The sequence below is a fragment of the Conger conger genome, chromosome 2 (assembly GCF_963514075.1).
Source record: "Conger conger chromosome 2, fConCon1.1, whole genome shotgun sequence".
In the NCBI taxonomy this organism is placed as follows: Eukaryota; Metazoa; Chordata; class Actinopteri; order Anguilliformes; family Congridae; genus Conger; species Conger conger.
In genome coordinates this window covers 83311100-83332255 of record NC_083761.1, presented here as the reverse complement: position 1 = coordinate 83332255, position 21156 = coordinate 83311100, and the positions used below count along the sequence as shown (strand labels likewise).

Here is a 21156-nt window from a genome sequence, read left to right as displayed (position 1 = left end):
CTTGTTAATGACCTGAAGGCAGTTGGGACCACAGTCACGAAGAGAACCATCAGTAACACACTACACCGTGAAGGATTAAAATCCTGCTGCACATGCAAGGTTCCTCTGCTGAAGAAGGCATATGTACAGGCCCATCTGAAGTTTGTCAAAGAACACCTGGATGATCCAGAGGAGGCTTGGGAGAAGGTGATGTGGTCAGATGAGACCAAAATAGAGCTATTTGGCATCAACTCGACTCGTCGTGTTTGGAGGAAGAGAAATGCTGAGTACAACCCCAAGAACACCATCCCCACTGTGACGCATGGAGGTGGAAATCTTATGCTTTGGGGGTGTTTCTCAGCTAAGGGGATAGGACGACTTCACCGTATTGAGGGGAGGATGAATGGGGCCATGTACCAGGAAATTTTTGACGACAACCTCCTTCCCTCAGTGAGAGCACTGAAAATGGGTCGTGGATGGGTCTTCCAACATGACAGTGACCCAAAACATAGGAGTGGCTCAAAAAGAAGCATATTAAGGTCCTGGAGTGGCCTAGCCAGTCTCCAGACCTAAATCCCATCAAAAATCTGTGGAGGGAGTAAAGCTTCGAGTTGCCAAGCGACAGCCTCGGAAACCTTAAGATCTGCAAAGAGGAGTGGACCAAGATCCCTCCCAAGATCTGTGCAAACCTGGTGAAAAACTACAACAAACTTCTGTGCTTGCCAACTTGGCCACCAAGTATTAAGTCCTATGGTTCTATGGATCAAATACTTATTTCATGTGAAAATATGATATTAAATTTACATGATGTTGTTATTGTGGATTATTTTGTGATATTCTGTCTCTCAATGTTAAAATGTACCTATGATTAAAATTCTACACAGTTCCATTCTTTGTTAGTGGGCAAACCAGCTCCCATTGTCACATACAGGTCTCCCTCTGTCTTACAGGTGATGCTCCTGTGTTGGGAGGAGAATTCTCAGGGACCAGAATTCCAGTAACCATAATGATCGATTAATTATATTGTTTCTGAATGAAATCTCATGTAATTATGACACATATTTTTACACAATGGATTACTTTCCATTTAGGTCACAAAAAATGTGTCTTGTCTTTCATCTGGACTCTGAGTCTGAAATAAAGTTTGAATTGAATTGAATAAACAATGCCATTGGGTGCATATCATAACCACATGATTCATTGTACGTTGCTCTAGATAAGAACGTCAGCAAAATGCTTGTAATATAATGTTTACTATTGAGAGAATAATTTAGACTGTTGATGTTTCTCCAAAAATGCATTACAATCTGATTAATATGAAGAGCTTATGGGGAAAGATTTGTATCATTAAATGCTAATATAGAAATGTGTAAACAAGAAACCATAGATACCCAAATTATTTGATATGAATCTTTAATTTAAGAACAGCATTGTTCTTTCATTCATTCATTAGGTCCAGTTCTCTGCTGTAGCTCTGTGTGATAAAGGGGAAGAGGTTTTTGTGCGGCTCTCCCCTCACTCTCTCTCACTGTGGGTCTTTGGCACAGTAATACACAGCTGTGTCTCCAGTCTGCAGGCTGCTCCCTTGTAAAGACACTGTGTTACTGGAGGTGTCTCTGGAGATGGTGAACTTGCTCTTTAGTGAATCTTTATAATATGTGCTTCCACCCGAGCTTATATACCCAATCCACTCCAGAGCTTTCCCTGCAGGCTGTTGGATCCAGTGTGTACCATAGCTGCTCACTGAATATGAGACTTTACAGGAGATGGTTAAAGGCTGTCCTGGTTTTATTATCATAGAGCCTGGCTGTGTGAGTTCAACACAGTGACCATCTGTGGAGACAGAAATAAGAAAGAAATCTATCTCATTAAGCAATATAATTATAGAAATAAACAGAAAACATGAAGAAAGAAAAATGGAAATATTTAATATTTACATAATATTTAAAGTAACTAAAACTGGAAAACAGAAAATCTAAATACAGCATGGTCACTCACAAGAGAAGGTTCCAAGTAACACTGCTAATGCTACAATAGCTCCCATTGTCACACGCAGATCTCTGTCTTACAAGTGATGCTCCTGTGTTGGGAGGATAATTCTCAGGGGCTTTTATAGGAAATACTGTGGGCTGAATTTGCTTAAATCTCTGGGGGTTGGAGGAAGGAGAAAAACAAGATAAATTCAGAGGGTCAGTATAAACAGTATGAGGAGCACTGCTGCCCCCTCCTGGAGGGTAATTGAAACAGCAGATTAGCAAATTGGTCAAGTTTTATTCATTAACTACAGATTTACCAAGAAGCTTCTAGCACTTTTTGTCCAAGTGTCCAATGATAATGACGTACTCAATTACAATCATCCTTTACCCCAAAGAGTATAGATAACTCCATATATAGTATCAAAGAACACATTTGAGATTTCCAAATATTCATTTTCCAAAAGATTTAATTTTACAGAGACATTTTTGTATTTAATTTTAAGTAATTTAAGTAATATAGTTAAGTAATATATTACTGTCAGCAATTGACTAATTTTTACAAAAGAACTTCAGAATCAAGGAGCCAACCAAAGTCTGCAGAAGAACTGTGGCAACTTTTCCAACATGCTTGGAACAACCTCCCTGCTGATTGTCTTATAGAATTGCAGGACAGCGTTGACCGAAATGGAATGTCTAGAAATATGTGTATTTCTCAGGGAAGTGATGTAGTTTTAACGCCAAAGGGTGGTCACAAAAACTATTGATTTGATAAAGTTTTTAACTATTCTGCCAAATTACTAAAATGTAATGTAACATGTATAGTACATTTATTTAGGACCTTTATTTCGGAAGTTTACATCTGGACCTTTTGTAAGAGTGGTAAAGTTTCCATTTACATAAGTGGTCCTCTTTCACCTCAATGACAGTAATAAGTAATATTGTGCCATTAAGCCAACACAGTTTAAACAAATATGAAAGAAGCCTGCTTGTTTATATTTTACAGTAAATTAACATATAGTGTGGTGTGTTGAACGTAAGAGACAGTGAACCATTTGGGAAACATTTATGCAAAATTTACTTGATTTTTAAAGAGGTTGGTGTAAGTATGAAACATGTTTCTGTGAATGTAAGTTTTTGAATATACTGTATATTCGAAACTACTGTCTGCTGGTTAGCAGGTGACTCTGAAGGGTATTTAATGTCCAAGAATAATCAGGCATCTAATAGTATGAATGAGAACTAAGGAACAGAACATCTGTAAATACAGCTTGCTGTTGGAGTCGTCACTGGATAAAGTTATTCTTCCCTGAACAGACTGGGCGTATTCACTGGAGCTGCCATGCCGACGTCACAAAAACTCCAGTCCCTTCTCGGGAGCCTGTCTGTTCCAGGCCAACCAGTGGCTGCTGAGTGTGAACCCAGAGGCTGTACAGGTCAGTGTGTGAGAGTCTCCTGGTCTCTTTACCACTGCTTCAGATTCTGTCAGGACAATCTCACCCTGAACACCTGTAATTAAAATAAAAGTGTGATTTTAGCTGTAGAACATGGAAGAAGCAGAGAGAAAATTGGGCAGAGAGAGAGAGAGAGAGAGACCTGAGAGAGAGAGTGTGAGAGATAGAGAGAGAGATAGAGAGAGAGAGAGAGAGAGAGAGAGAGAGAGAGATGTGAGGAGCGGCAGGGCTGGTAGGAGCTTCATGGCTGCAGGAGAGAAGGAGGTACACTGAGTTAAAGTACAGACTGAGTCCCACTGACTGCTGCTCTGCTTCTCACACTGACACTGGCTCCATTTAAAGCTGTGGGAGGTTTGCACTGCACCCTCCTCTAGGGGAGGGCAGAGTGAGGGCCACTGCTGATCACACTCACTCCAGTGTAGAAGCAGCAGCACAGGGAACTCACAGGTGCTGCACAGAAACATAGTGTTCATCACATTCCGTACAACACACATTCATTTCTGTAACCCTGCACAGAAACATAGTGTTCATCACATTCAGTACAACACACATTCATTTCTGAAACCCTGCACAGAAACATAGTGTTAATCACATTCAGTACAACACACATTCATTTCTGTAACCCTGCACAGAAACATAGTGTTCATCACATTCAGTACAACACACATTGATTTCTGTAACCCTGCACAGAAACATAGTGTTCATCACATTCAGTACAACACACATTCATTTCTGAAATCCTGCACAGAAACATAGTGTTCATCACATTCAGTACAACACACATTCATTCATGAAACCCTGCAAAAAAATGAAGTGTACATTAATCGTGATATTAATATTAATATTTACAGTGAGGAGACTAAATCTATAGGACAACTGCACCTATCCATGGCCTGCCACTTCATAATAACATATGCAAAAAGAGACAAGAACAAAAATGAATAAACCTAAAGAAATTAATTATTTATAAAAACACAATATCAGTCATTAAGTAATCTTGTGGGTTGATTCTTGCAAAAGAAAGTGTGCCTACTGGATATTTTATAAACACATTTGACACATGTAAAGACAATTTTCCATAATTCATTGAAACATTTTCATTGATACATTTTATTGTGAAAGGTCAATCATGTATTCATTGTTGTGAGATGGACATCTTATGGTCAGAGACAGAACTGCAGTGTACCTGAATGAGATTGACATCCTGTGGTCAGAGACAGAACTGCAGTGTACATGAATGAGATTGACATCCTGTTGTCAGAGACAGAACTGCAGTGTACCTGAATGAGATGGTTTGGGGAGATACTCCAGGAGATATATCCAGTTTAATTATAGTTTTTCAACATGGCAGGAAGATCTGAAGCTACGTATTGGTTGCACAGAGAGAATTTATAATGGAACTTCACAATGTGATGTGTCAAATCAGAATCAATCTGCTTTTACATGGTAATGTTGAAAAAAAAACTGTCTGTTTTTGACTCTGGTGAAAACGAGGTGAAAATGATGTTACATCACCTCCCCTGTGCATTAAAAAGAGTACATTTCTCTGAGCCCAGTGTGGTTTACCGTCTCTTATTTCAGACTAGTCCCTGTGAAGTTGTCTGGGTCAGGAGTCTCTTATCATCTATCTGTCCTGGTTGTAAAGTCCATGCTGAATAGAGGAATATGACTAGTGAGGTCAATTCAGAATTTATTAGTTTTGACCAGAAAAGTTCAAGTACAAAACAGGAATCAAATCAGTTTGGCCAGTTCATGAAGAAATTGCTGATTCAGCAGAGTCAAAATATAACAGAAGAATCATGTTCAAAGAAGAGTTCAATTGATTGAGTCATCTCTGAGATAGAGTCAGACCAGAAAAGATAAACAGGATATTACTGAAATTACTGATATTGCATTACTGAAATAATTATTGTACTTTTGTTCTTTTCTCTCCTTTAATAATAAAAATGAGAAAGTTTGAACATTTCAAAGGTAACACCTAAGTCAGGGAAACACAGTGCAGTAATTTGGGGGCAAATTCGGTCAAATATATTGAGGAGCCAGAAGTTGTTATTGATTAGAAACTGTTCGAACATTGATCCAAATGGACAGTATAACATTGCGACACATGTTGCACAAAGTTACAGAGATCTCAAACTCAAATCCTGGAGGGCTGTTGTGTATGCTGGTTTTTTCCTACGCTTACATGTTTAATTTAAGTCTCTGATTGGAGGGAGTCTGCACACCATTTTTCAAGACCTAAAATGGCTGCTGATTGAGAGGAAATCACAGAAACCAGCAGAGACTGCAGACCTCCAGGACTGGAGTTTGAGACCCCTGCACTGAGAGGTGTGTTTTAGGATGGGGTGTGCAACCATGTTCTTACTGATGGACTGCCAACCCCCTCTCTTATTGATTATCTCAATCTGCCAATTTATGTTGATTTATTGAAAAGCTGAAGAAAAGCTTGAGGGACTGCTCTGAGGTCCCTGTATGAAGCTGTTTCTCAGGGTGTGGTCTACAGGCCTGCTGGTGTTAGTGCTGGTGCATCAATTCCCAGGGGCTTTCATAGGAAATACTGTGGGCCGAATTTGTTTAAATCCCTGGGGGTTGGAGGAAGGAGAAAAACAAGATAAATTCAGAGGTTCAGTCGATCAGTAGCAAAGCTAATGGGGTGAATTCAGAATTAATGTTCACGTAGTTATGATTTGAATATCAGATATTATATAGATGCACAAAGTGCAGGAAGGATTGTATCTGGAACTTTTATTTGCATACAGTGAAGATTTTCTCATTTACAAAGACAATCATAAAGAAATCAGGCAGACCTCTCCCTCTCTGTCTTACAGGTGACGCTCCTGTGTTGGGAGGAGAATTCTCAGGGACAGTATTTTCTGTACGTTCATGTTTCCGTAAATACAACACGTGATTTTAGTATCAGTTTTGTTGCATTAATGGTTTGCAGATATGACAAAGAACAGGAAGGTTTTTTTCTGGACCTTTTGTCAGTGTAAGAGTGGTAATGTCTTCATAGACATTTACAGAAGTAGTCCTCTTCCACCTCAATGAAATAATTATAAATATTATTGTGCCGTTTAGCCAATCCAGTTCAAACGAATGTGAAAGCAGCCTGCTTGTTTATATTTTATATTAAATGAACATATTGTGAGTTGAACATAAGAGACAGTGGACCATTTGGGAAATATTTATGCAAGGTTTACGGGATTTTGAAAATTGGTGTACGTTTGAAACATTTTTCTGTGTCTTGTCATCATGATCACAGTCCAAACCAAATATTGTAGAAACAGAACAGCATTACAGCCTGCTGGTTAGCAGGTGACTCAAAAGGGTATTTAAAAGATGTCCAAGAATGATCAGGCATCTACTAGTATGAATGAGAACTAAAGAACTGAACACTTCAGTGATATTTATAACAGAAACCCTGAGTTTCACTTCATACAGCAGAGTTAATTCCAGGGCTCTCTGCTGTAGCTCTGTGTGATAAAGGGGAAGAGGTTTTTGTGCGGCTCTCCCCTCACTCTCTCTCACTGTGGGTCTCTGGCACAGTAATACACAGCAGTGTCTTCAACTGTCAGGCTGTTCATCTGTAAATACAGCTTGCTGTTGGAGTTGTCTCTGGAGATGGTGAATCTTCCCTGAACAGACTGGGAATAGTAGATGGTGCCACTGCTAGGGTAAATATAGGCAACCCACTCCAGTGCCTTCCCAGGAGCCTGTCTGATCCAGGCCATATAAGAGCTGCTGAATGTGAACCCAGAGGCTGTACAGGTCAGTTTGTGGGATTCTCCAGGCTTTTTAACTGCTGGTTCAGACTCAGTCAGTGTCTGACATTCAACACCTGTGAAAGTAAAAAAGATTTAGTACTCTACAACATCTGAAGTAAATATTCAGAAAAAATGAAATAATGGCAGATTAAAACATACTTGTAAAGACCACTGTAATCAGAAGCAGGCTGGTTATGACAGTCATGGTGAAAGTCTTTGACTGCAGTCTGTGATGATAGTCCTACAGTCAGTCTCCAACAACAGTCCCTCCTCCCTCAGTGCAGAGAGGTAAATGTAGAAGGAAGAGCTCAGAGTTTGCATCAACTCCTCCTCACTGGGTGGGCAGATCTCACGCTATTTAAATAGAGCAGTCAGAGCTGTAGACGGGGCTCAGATCATATAGCAGTTATGAGTATTATCCATCATTACAGCCGTGTGTCTCTCTTCCATGGCTGATGACTGCATTATTATTCATAGTGAATCCAGGGAGTTTCCTGGCAGGTGAGGGTGGAAGAGTGGAGTCAGGAGCTCCCCAGTACTCAGTACATCACAAGTCACTCTAATGAGAGTGTCCAACAGAGACAGCATAGGACCACTCAGTACAGAAAGCACCCTGATATCCAGTGGTAAACACTGGACCCTGCATATGTAACACTTAGAAAGGGAAAAATTATTTGACTAACATTATTGTGGAACCTGTAAGTTATTTGTTTAGGTCAGTTCTAAAATTATCATCTGGTCAGTTCTACAATGCAATAATAAGGTTATTTATTACTGTATATTACTCAGTGTAAGAACATCTACAATGTTATGTGTTCAATTTGTGTCATAATTAGGCTCATCTGCATTGCATTGTATTGTATCATTATTGTATTCAGAGGCGTCAAAGGACAATTTTTGGTTTCATCAAATGATTTTATTTTTTTTCTCATATTTATGATGAATGTTGTAAAGCCGTGTTGTTGGGATGGGGCATTATTATTAAATTTACTGATTAAATATTCCGTATCATGGTATTACGGTGTGTGTTTTACTGCAGAACTCATCAGGGTGGGTTTTTGTACAGCCCTGCTGTAGCTTTGCTGCACTGTGACTCTCGGGCACAGTAATACACAGCTGTGTCTCCAGTCTGCAGGCTTCTCCCTTGTAAAGACACTGTGCTGCTGGAGGTGTCTCTGGAGATGGTGAACTTGCTCTTCAGTGAATCTTTGTAATAGATGTTTCCATCACCACATACACTTCCAACCCACTCCAGAGCTTTCCCTGCAGGCTGTCGGATCCAGTCTGTACAGTAGCTGCTATCAGTCAGGGAATACCCAGAGACTTTACAGGAGATGGTCAGAGAGTGTCCTGGAGTTACAACCATAGAGCCTGGCTGTGTGAGTTCAATACAGTGACCATCTGCGCAGAAATGAATAAGAAATATATGTATCTCATTAAGCAATATAATCATATAAATAAACAGAAAATAAATAAATAAATAAATAAATAAATATGTAATATATTTAAAATTTACATAAGATAGTAAATATTAAATACGTAGGAAAGTAAGAAAAACTGGAAAACATCACAAAACATTTTAATGCCACATGGTCACTTACAAGATAAAGTTCCCAGTAACACTGCTAATGCTACAATAGCTCCCATTGTCACACACAGATCTCCCTCTCTGTCTTACAGGTGATGCTCCTGTGTTGAGAGGAGAATTCTCAGGGGCTTTTATAGGAAATACTGTGGGCTGAATTTGTTTAAATCTCTGGGGGTTGGAGGAAGGAGAAAAACAAGATAAATTCAGAGGGTTAGAATATCCATTATAAGGAGCACTGATGCCCCCTCCTGGAGGAAAATTTAAACACTGGAATCGACGTCAGTCTCAAAGTAAAAGGTTTAAATTCAGAATGAATGCTTCCATTGTTATGATTTATCTGTGCATTTTGATACATTACATCAAGATAAGTGAAAATACACTAAAGTGCATTTGAGTGCTCTTTTACTTCTTGGATTTGGCAGTCTTATTATCCTCATTACGTCCAGGTAAAAGCAAAGGGAGGTGACATAGAGGGCAGTCTGTTAGTATTTGGGCAGTGGTAGAATGTATGTTCTTTTACTCTGTACTCCAGCACATTGAATTTGAAATGAAGCAATGACTATGTTAAAGTGCAGACTGTCCCCTTTAATCTGAGGGCATTTGCAGCCACATCAGGTGATCAGGGTCAGAATTACATCCCCTTTCTTTTATAAAATCCCTTCATTTTAGGGGACCAAAAATAAATGAACAGTTGGCCTCTCAGCTGTTTCTGATTACTCAGGTGCCATCAACTGTGTCTATAGTGCAGGTCTAAGAAAGCTTTCAGTGTATGGTATTGATTTGAGGCGTTTAATTGCCTTTGGAGTCTGCTTTGACATATGTCAACATGACATGAGGACCAGAGTTGTGCCAATGGCATTACAGGCATTTAGCAGACACTGTTATCCAGTATATGTACAATAAAGTGCCAATCAAACCCAGGGACAAGTGCGTTGATGACCCTAGAGAGGAAAGTACAGTTCCGAGTCCTAGAGTGATCACACAGACACAACTTGAACCCTTGAAGAGTACATCAACTTATCAACTAGCATACCATGGTTGGCAGCTAGAATACCCCAAACAGTACAATAACGATACATAAGTGCTATGTGTTGCTTTAACTTGTGTAAGAACCTATGCGCTTGTAAATTGCTTTGGATTAAAAGTGTCTGCCAAATGACAAAAAATGTAAAATGTAAAAAAATGTATTATAAGCTAAAGCAAACACAAGGCTAATCAGATATCATATAGATGTGCAAAGAGCAGGATTGTATCCAGAACTTTGATTTGCATACAGTAAAGATTTTCTCATTTTCAAAGACAATCGTAAAGAAATCGTACTGAGACAGACCTCTTTGAATTGAGTGTCAATAATTAACCACATGGCTTTGGAATTTAGTAATCAACTGTGACAGAAATTCTTCACACTATTTTATGAATAAGTAAATAAATAAATAAGGCTTTCATAAAACATAAAACACACAGTATAAAATACTGTACGTCACCATTGACATGTTCATAATGCATTTATTACCGGTTCATTAATGGTATCATGAAGCTAAATGTCACTGACATTCATAAACTCCATTGATGCAGCTGGATTATCAGTCAGACAGTCCAGGAAAAGCCTTCTGAATGTGAACAATCCAGCTGGGAATCGAACCCTCAACTTCCAAACACAGGTCCATGCCATTGACATATTTTATTTCATGTTTCATATTCTGGTTAAATTGGGTGCAAACTTCACTGAGCTCTTCAATGTTTGTGTTCTACCATAACATTCATCAGGGAGGGTTTTTGTACAGCCCTGCTGTAGCTTTGCAGCACTGTGACTCTCGGGCACAGTAATACACAGCTGTGTCTCCAGTCTGCAGGCTGCTCCCATGTAAAGACACTGTGTTACTGGAGGTGTCTCTGGAGATGGTGAACTTGTTCTTCAGTGAATCTTTATAATATGTGCTTCCACCCGTGCTGATATACCCAATCCACTCCAGAGCTTTCCCTGCAGGCTGGCGGATCCAGGCTGTACCATAGCTGCTCACTGAATATGAGACTTTACAGGAGATGGTTAAAGACTGTCCTGGTGTTACTATCATAGAGCCTGGCTGTGTGAGTTCAACACAGTGACCATCTGTGGAGACAGATATAAGAAAGATATGTATCTCATTAAGCAATATAATTCTAGAAATAAAAAGAAAACATCAAGAAAAAAATATATATATATATTTTGAAAATGTACATAATATTTAAAGTAAGTAAAACTGGAAAACATCACCAAATAATTGTATTTCAAAACAGAAAATATTAATACAGCATGGTCACTTACAAGACAAAGTTCCCAGTAACACTGCTAATGCTACAATAGCTCCCATTGTCACACACAGATCTCCCTCTGTCTTACAGGTGATGCTCCTTTGTTGTGAGGAGAATTCTCAGGGGCTTTTATAGGAAATACTGTTGGCTGAATTTGTTTAAATCTCTGGGGGTTGGAGGAAGGAGAAAAACAAGATAAATTCAGAGGGTCAGAATATCAATTATAAGGAGCACTGCTGCCCCCTCCTGGAGGAGAATTAAAACAGCAGATCAGCATGCCGCTCCTGTTTAATTCAATCATTCATTCATTACATTACATTACATTATTGGCATTTGGCAGACGCTCTTATCCAGAGCGACGTACAACAAAGTGCATACCCATAACCAGGGATAAGTTCGCTGAAAGACCCTAGAGGGAAGTACAATTTCAACTGCTACCTGTAGAACAAAGATAAGGACGAGGGCCCTTTTTTTTTTTTTTGAGAACAAAGAAACAAACAAACAGAGCAAAAGTGACCAAAGTTAACTATCCAAACACTGCTTACCTAGCCAACTAAAAATACCGATACACAAAGCAAGTCACAGAGACAACAATTAAGGTTCACAGGGAGGTAGGGAGGGATGGGGAGAGGTGCTGCTTGAAGAGGTGTGTCTTCAGCTTGCGCTTGAAGGTGGGGAGAGATTCTACAGTTCTGACCTCAATGGGGAGTTCGTTCCACCACCGTGGAGCCAGAACAGACAGTAGTTGTGAGCATGATGTTCAATTCAATTCATTCAATCATTATCTTAACCTGCTTATCCTGTACAGGGTCGCAGGGGGGCTGGAGCCTATCCCAGCATTCATTGGGCGAAAGGCAGGAATACACCCTGGACAGGTCACCAGTCCATTGCAGGGCACACACACCATTCACTCACGGGGACACGGGGAGAACATGCAAACTCCACACAGAGAGGCCCTGTCCGACGGGGATTCGAACCCAGGACCTCCTTGCTGTGAGCCAGCAGTGCTAACCACTGCACCATCCGTGCCGCCAAGGTTAAATTAAGAACTAAAGATTTACTAGTGCAGAGAGGTAAATGTAGAAGGAGGAGCTCAGAGTTTGCTTCAACTCCTCCTCACTGGGTGGGCAGATCTCACACTGTTTAAATAGAGCAGTCAGAGCTGTAGACAGGGCTCAGATCATATATGGATGGATGGATGGATGGATTTTTTCTAAAATGTATAAAGAATGTTGTAAAGGTGCGGAATTTGGGATGGGAATTTTGGGATTTTTATAGCACTTCCTAAGGATTCCACATCATGGTATTGTAGTGTGCGTTTTGCTGCAGAGCTAATGCGGGTGGGTTTTTGTACAGCCCTGCTGTAGCTCTGCTGCACTGTGACTCTCGTGCACAGTAATACACAGCTGTGTCTCCAGTCTGCAGGCTGCTCCCTTGTAACGACACTGTGTTACTGGAGGTGTCTCTGGAGATGGTGAACTTTTTTTTTTGTGAATCTTTATGAGCAATGCCTCCATCATAGCAAATGCGTCCAATCCACTCCAGTGCTTTCCCTGCAGGCTGTCGGATCCAGCCTGTACAGTAGCTCCTATCACCAGTCAGGGAATACCCAGAGACCTTACAGGAGATGGTCAGAGAGTGTCCTGGAGTTACAACCATAGAGCTTGGCTGTGTGAGTTCAACACAGTGACCATCTGTGTGAAAAGGACAATTATTAGAAATGTATTAAGTTTTGGAATTATCAAAAAGTGCTTGTTAAAATGTCATGAAATATTAAAAGAAATTTTTTTTTTTTTTGATGAAAACTAAAAGATTTTCTTAAAAATATGAATACTAAAATATATTGCCAAAGAACTAAATATTAACACTTACATGATAAACTTCCTAGCAACAATGCTAATGCTACAATAGCTCCCATTGTCACACACAGATCTCCCTCTCTGTCTTACAGGTGATGCTCCTGTGTTGGGAGGAGAATTCTCAGGGGCTTTTATAGGAAATACCGTGGGCTGAATTTGTTTAAATCTCTGGGGGTTGGAGGATGGAGAAAAACAATATGAATTCAAAGGGTTAGAATATCCATCATGAGCACTACTGCCCCCTCCTGGAGGAGAATTTAATCAGCAAGCTGCGAAAGATGCAAAAGCGTTAGTATATGGACTTTTTTTGTACAATGATAGTGTATTCAATTACAGTCCTCCTTTACCCCAAAGAGCATAGACAACTCCACATATCTCTGAAATTTTCATACCAATAAACTATTCCAAAAATTGTCAAAAGCCAGTTTGACCGGCTCTCCTGGAGCGCCATAATTGGCTCGCTGCTCCAGAGGGAGGGACTTGGCACAGTTAGCTGATCGCCCCACACGAAGCACCTCGGACGCCTCGGAATCACGGTCACAAGCATGAGACGAGACGGCTTGAAGAGGGCGTGTCGCTCTCCTTCGGGCCGCGGAGGGACGGGGTGTGGGCGGTGTATCTAACACTAACTCTAATTGGATCAGACGGGGTTCAATTGGCAACCAAATTGAGAGAAAAAGGGAAAAATCCAGAAATAAAAAAAATTATAATAAAGTTTTCCAAAAACATTCATTTTCAGTTAATTAACCTGGAAATACATTTTATGCTGAAACCAAATGTAAATGACAGCAGTTTTTTTCTGTACGGCCATGTTTCTGTAAATAAGGCAGATGATTTTAGTATCAATTTTGTTGCATTCGTGGTTTGCAGATATGACAATGAACAGGAAGGATTTTATCTGGACCTTTTGTAAGTGTAAGAGTGGTAATTTGCACATTCACATTTACAGAAGTGGTCCTCATTCACCTCATTGACAGTAATACGAAATATTGTGCCATGAAGCCAATTCAGTTGAAACAAATATTAAAGCAGCCTGCTTATTTATATTTTGCAGTAAATAATTGAGTGTGTTGAACATAAGAGACAGTGGGACCATTTGGGAAATATTTATGCAAGATTAAAATATATTTTTTAATATACTTGTGAGGTTGGTGTAAGTTTCTGGGAATGTACGTTTTCTCTGAGTCGTTGTCATGATCACAATGATCACAAACCGAATATTGTAGAGGCAAAACAGCCTTACAGCCTGCAGATTAGCAGGTGACTCTAAAAGGTATATAAATGATGGCCAAGAATGAACCGTCATCTATTAGCATGAATTAGGCCAAAAGACCAGAACACTGCAGTGATATTTATAACAGAAACCCTGAGTTTCACTTCATGCAGCAGAGTTCATCCCAGGGCTCTCTGCTGTAGCTCTGTGTGATAAAGGGGAAGAGGTTTTTGTGCGGCTCTCCCCACACTCTCTCTCACTGTGGGTCTCTGGCACAGTAATACACAGCAGTGTCTTCAGCTGTCAGGCTGTTCATCTGTAAATACAGCTTGCTGTTGGAGTCGTCTCTGGAGATGGTGAATCTTCCCTGAACAGACTGGGAATAGTAGATGGGTGAACTAGATGTGCCAATAGTGGCAATCCACTCCAGTCCCTTCCCAGGAGCCTGTCTGATCCAGGCCATCCCAGAGCTGCTGAATGTGAACCCAGAGGCTGTACAGGTCAGTTTGTGGGATTCTCCAGGCTTTTTAACTGCTGGTTCAGACTCAGTCAGTGTCTGACATTCAACACCTGTGAAATGAAGAATGACATAGATATGACACTGAACAACCTCAAAATACAATTTTAGTGAAAATGAAATGAATGACAGATTAAAACATACTTGTAAAGAACACTGTAATGAGAAGCAGGCTGGTTATGACAGTCATGGTGAAAGTCTTTGGCTGCAGTCTGTGATGATAGTCCTACAGTCAGTCTCCAACAACGGTCCCTCCTCCCTCAGTGCAGAGAGGTAAATGTAGAAGGAAGAGCTCAGAGTTTGCATCAACTCCTCCTCACTGGGTGGGCAGATCTCACACTGTTTAAATAGAGCAGTCAGAGCTGTAGACGGGGCTCAGATCATATAGCAGTTATGAGTATTATCCATCATTACAGCCGTGTGTCTCTCTTCCATGGCTGATGACTGCATTATTATTCATAGTGAATCCAGGGAGTTTCCTGGCAGGTGAGGGTGGGAGAGTGGAGCCAGGAGCTCCCCAGTACTCAGTACATCACAAGTCACTCTAATGAGAGTGTCCAGCACAGACAGCATAGGACCACACAGTATAGAAAACATTAGAAACCTTATTCCACCAACATTATTGTGGAACTTGGATTAAAATTTCATATTAATTAATACTTACTCTAAGTTCCTATGAATGAACTACAGAATTATATGATCTGGTCAGTTCTGAAATGCAGTGATTGAGTTATTTATCGCTGGATATCATTGTCCATAAGAGCATCTACAAAGTGATTGTAATGTAATTGAATGTATTTAATTTCTGTCGTAATTAGATAACCACCACACTACAGGGGGTGGCCTTCATTGTGTTCAGTGGCTTCAAAGCATAATCTTCTTATTCATGGGAATGCATTTAATAGATTTTTTTTCTCAAAGGTATTGTGAATGTGAAAGGTATAGTTGGGATTGGGTGTTTTTTTACGTACTTATGAATTATTCCACATTATGATATTATGGTGTGTTTTACTGCAGAACTCATCAGGGTGGGTTTTTGTACAGCCCTGCTGTAGCTTTGCTGCACTGTGACTCTCGGGCACAGTAATACACAGCTGTGTCTCCAGTCTGCAGGCTGCTCCCTTGTAAAGACACAGTGTTACTGGATGTGTCTCTGGAGATGGAGAAATATTCATTTTCCATTCATTTTTGTATTAAATTTTTAACAAGTAATATATTACTGTCAGCAATTGACTCATTTTAACAAAAAAACTTCAGAAGCAAGGGGCCAACCAAAGTCTGCAGAAGAACTGTGGCAACTTTTCCAACATGCTTGGAACAACCTCCTGTTATGTTCCTGTGTTCTGTGTGTTAGTGTATCATTGTTTAGTATTATTCATTCTTGTAATTTATCATTTTTCATATTTCATGTCTGGGTCTGTTTATTTTGATTAGTCTTTGCACTCGTCTGAATGTTTTCCAGTCGAGTCACTCCCCTGTCCGAGTGCCCCACTATTCAGGTGTTTACGGTATTTTCAGGTTTCCAGTTAATTTCTCACTCGCGTTTCTTACTTCCTGCTTTGTCTTGGTAGTTAAATGCTGTAAAGCACTATTCTTACAAACCACTACTAATCTAGGTTTTGTACAGTACTAATCCGATTAATACACTTACTGTCTATCTAACTAACTAACTAACAATCACTTTTATTGGGTAGTTTAGAAATATTCATGTAACTAACTCACTAACGCTATCTCTTAGCATTTCTGCGCTGTTCTATTACTCCGCCTCCCTATGCTATCCCTTATTACTCGTTTGTTTCAGCGAAGTGTTCGCACCTGTCTCTTAACTATCACAACGTCTTCAATCTATGCATTGTCTACTCTCTAGTCCAGAGCCGTTTGTTTTACATGTGTGTCTTTGTGAATCCAGCCCACGTTTTCGTTTTCCCCCTCGTTATTGTCCTATTACCCTTTCATGTGTTTCACCTGATGTTCATTTGTTAGACCGCCCTCACTCCCATGCCCCGCCTAGTTTGTCTCATTTCCCTGTGTATTTATACCTGTCCTTTTCAGTCGCACGGCGCTAGTTCGTCTTGTCCTGTTCTGTTCCCGAGCCCTTGATTCTGTCCCCCAGTTCTAGCCCCCTTGCCCTTGCCCTTGCCCTTGCCCTTGCCCTTGCCCTTGCCCTTGCCCTTGCCCTTGCCCTTGCCCTTGCCCTTCTGGTTATCTGGTGTTCTGGTTTTTGACCCCTGCCTGCTTCCTTGGACTCTCTTTGTGTTTTGGATTTTTGTACCTCTGCCTGTTTGGACTGACCCCCTGGATTTGGACCTTGGCTTGTTTTTTGACTACGCTCTGTCTGCCCCTGCTGTATTAAAACCTGCCATTTTTCTGCATCCCTGTCTGCTACTGGTTCCTCTGTTCCCCCCGGCATAACACCTCCCTGCTGATTGTCTTATAGAATTGCAGGACAGCATTGGCTATCTCAGGGAAGTGATGTAGTTTTAATGCCAAAGGGTGGTCACAAAAACTATTGATTTGATTCAGTTTTTAACTATTCTGCCAAATTATAAAAATGTAATGTAACATGTATAGTACGTTTTTTTAGGACCTTTCATTGAATTATTTTTGAAAGAATCTTATCTGTACAGAATGTTATACAGGTGCATAAGACTTTTGCACAGTACTGTACATACCAATTAAATATTCCCAATTTCCCCTTACTTTCAGTACATTATCCTGGAAATAAATGTAATCCTGAAAAACAAATGTAAATACTGGCAGATTTCATGTTTCCTTGAATAACACAGACGTTTTTAGTATGAAATGTGTTGTGTTAATGGTTTGCAAATATGATATGACAAAGAACAGGAAAGTTTTGTCGAGGACCCGGCCCTAGGCCCCCCTGATGAGAGATTGACGGGGGATGGGTTAGAAAGGAATGCATTGTTAACCCCTCGCACACGCCATCGAGGTGGTAGTAAGAACGCCCGTAAGAAGAAAAATATGTGGTTCAGAGAATGAGCAGCCATACTTGTCAGTAGAGGAGTCTGAAGTCGGGGGACTTAGATTTAGGGTTTTAAGGAGCAAGGTTAAAGTTCTGACTGAGAATACCCCAACCCTACAGGGGAGGGGCACAATGCCCGGCTAAAGAAAAACAAAAATAAGGAAAACGGAAGGGATGTCAATACCGAAAGAAAATGAATGATTAATGGCGGATGATTTACACTCAGCTATTGGCTGGATGTCCTTTGTAGATCCCTTAAGGCGCCACAAAAAGGGGCACCTGAAGAGGGTGTTGGGATGGTGGCAGGCTTTAACGTCTGGCTTGCATGAAATCAAAGTTTGGAGGAAGTCAAGGAGAGATTATGAAACTGACACAGACACCAGTGATGAATAGGTTCATTAAAAACAACATAAGGGCTAGTGTTTTTCCACTCATATATTAAGATGGGGGAAATTCCCAAACCAGAGGGGCCCATGACATAAAATATTGGGGACAGTTCTTTTGAGGTATGAGAAAATGACAATTGGAAAAACAGAAATAATTAATATGATCATTAAAAACAGGTTATATAAAAGATAAATGTCTTCCCGCTTGACATAATGGGGGCATTTCTTATCAAAAAAGGTACACTTTTGTATGCAAAAAAGATATATAAGGGATAAGTTTTTAGACCTTAGAGCAGGATCCCAGAATTTGGCTTCAGAAGATATCTACGAGCTGGTGAAGAGAGAGCAACACAAGACAGCTGTAGTCAAGCTGGAGTGGCGCGCTCCCTCTGCGCGCCACTCCAGGATATGGATATGGAGAGAGGAGTGATGTACGCGGTGCGGACTCAGCCCAAGAGTTGTGGCAGCGGGACTGATGTCGAAGAGGTGTTCACGCGCATCCCTCATCATACAGAAAAGCTGGTGAAAGAGTTAAAGGGCTTTTACAACATGCTTGGAGCCGTGAACTGCACCTGGAGGCCAACAGACGTGACGCGGGGTTCCTCCACGCTACAGAACACCTTCCTGCTGGACCCACGCAAGAACCTGAAGCCTCCCCCCCTAACCTCAGTGTCAGTGAGGAGAGGCATATGCTGCGGCTGCACTGCAAAACCCCCGACGTGTTCGAAGAAATACCAGTGCACATCCCAGACAACAGGCAGGAGAAGTACGAAGTGCAAAGTCACGTCTTTCGAAAGTCTGGGTCCTGATCCTGCCCCAGATTCCCAAACCAATGCAGCTGTTCAAAGAGCTCATCAACAGCAAGGAGGAGGGATCAAATCCCGCAGAAAACGAGATGGCTATATTTAGGGCATGAGTGGTAATTATAATCTATATTACTTGTAGAAGTAGGAAAAGTAATACATAGAAGTAATACATTATAAGTTTCCTTTTATTTTTATGTCTTTTATTTTTTAGATACTATATACGATATAAATAAGTAGTAGACTTTAGGGGTGTTCGTACCCATTGTATTAATGGAAGTTCAGTAGCTTTTATCTCCGTGAAGGGGGAGCCATAAGATAAGGTAAAGGCCAAAGAGGAGGATGGATATTGGAGGGGTGTACCTTGATTTTTAAACATCGTGGTGGAAAGGTAATTTAGAAAGAGCTAAGAGGGGTATATGTAACTTGCATGTGATTAGCAAACTGCAAAAGATGATATGTACACTGTAATCTGTATAACTCTATTCTTTTGATTGATTATAATAAAGTATATCTTACTATAATCATATGTGATAAAGAGTCTTTAGAGGAATACATTGAATACAGGACATCGATTACCAGATTTGCATCACACCCTTCACTTCGAGACTGGGCTGGAAGTTCAGTAGAACTTACCAGGGCTCCAGGACGTTCGGAGTACTTGAGTTCGTCCCCGAGACACCTCATTGTGAGGTACTGCTCGTGGGAACTTGAGGTCTGAGCTCGGCAAGGGGTCCGTGGCTCACGACAGTTTACATCTGGACCTTTTGTAAGAGTGGTAAAGTTTCCATTTACATATGTGGTCCTCTTTCACCTCAATGACAGTAATAAGTAATATTGTGCCATTAAGCCAACACAGTTTAAACAAATATGAACACCCTGCTTGTTTATATTTTACAGTAAATTAACATATAGTGTGGTGTGTTGAACATAAGAGACAGTGGACCATTTGGGAAACATTTATGCAATGTTTATTGGATTTTTAAAGAGGTTGGTGTAAGTATGTTTCTGTGAATGTAAGTTTTTGAATATATGTTGAATATAACTTTGAAACTTTTGAATATAATATAGTCATGAAAGAACAGCAATACAGTCTGCTGGTTAGCAGGTGACTCTGAAGGGTATTTAATGTCCAAGAATTATCATGCATCAAATAGTATGAATGAAAACAAAAGAACAAAACACTTCAGTGATATTTATAACAGAAAGTTTCACTTCATACAGCAGAGTTCATTCCAGGGCTCTCTGCTGTAGCTCTGTGTGATAAAGGGGAAGAGGTTTTTGTGCGGCTCTCCCCTCACTCTCTCTCACTGTGTGTCTCTGGCACAATAATACACAGCAGTGTCTTCAGCTGTCAGGCTGTTCATCTGTAAATACAGCTTGCTGTTGGAGTCGTCTCTGGAGATGGTGAATCTTCCTTGAACAGACAGGGCATAATATCTAGTGCTGCTATGCTGATATCCCAACCACTCCAGTCCCCTGCCAGGAGCCTGTCTGCTCCAGCCCATCCAGTAGCTGCTGAATGTGAACCCAGAGGCTGTACAGTTCAGTGTGTGAGAGTCTCCAGGTCTCTTTACCACCGCTTCAGATTCTGTCAGGACAATCTCACACTGAACACCTGTAATTAAAATAAAAATGAGATTTTATCTGTAGAACATGGAAGAGGCAGAGAGAAAAGGAGAGAGAGAGAGAGAGAGAGAGAGAGAGATCACACCTGACAACACCGCCACTCCCGCTGCCCTCTCATCCTCCTTCTCCTTCTCGCACACTCCCCGGCCTTCCGGCCGTGGCGGTGGTACTGGTCTTTTAATTTCCCCCTCATGGAAATTCTCTGTTCTCCCCCTCTTTGACCTGTCCATATCCACTTTTGAATTCCATTCTGTTGCAGTATCCTACCCTACTAACCTTTTCATTGCAGTTATCTACCGTCCTCCAGGGCCCCTGGGAAACTTCCTTGATGAGCTAAACACCCTTCTCAGCTCCTTCCCTGAGGATGGCACCCCACTGATTCTCCTTGGAGACTTCAACATCCACCTAGAAGCCTCCCAGTCTGCTGCATTCCTACCGCTAATCCACTCCTTCGGCCTCTCCCTGCAACACTCTCCTCCAACCCACAAGGCGGGCAATGTCCTAGACCTTGTCTTTGTGAGGAACTGCTCATGCTCCGATTTCACGGTTACCCCTCTGCATACATCTGATCACCACTTCATCTCATTCTCCCTCCCTCTTCCTCCCCATCCTCCTCCCCCTCCTCCCACCCACACTTCCTCAGCCCGCCGTAACCTCCGCTCCCTCTCACCCTCTTCCTTTGCTAGCACCGTCACCGCCTCACTCCCCCCTCTCGA

At 41.0% G+C, this 21156-nt stretch overlaps 1 gene segment (V, D, J or C); it reads right to left on the bottom strand.

The window, feature by feature from the left end:
- Window positions 1-3776: 3776 nt before the first annotated feature.
- On the bottom strand, window positions 3777-20681 carry LOC133121381 (immunoglobulin heavy variable 3-7-like). The segment is given in 3 exon segments: window positions 3777-3856; window positions 20136-20429; window positions 20526-20681. Coding segments are annotated over 3 exon segments (519 nt in total).
- Window positions 20682-21156: the final 475 nt, after the last annotated feature.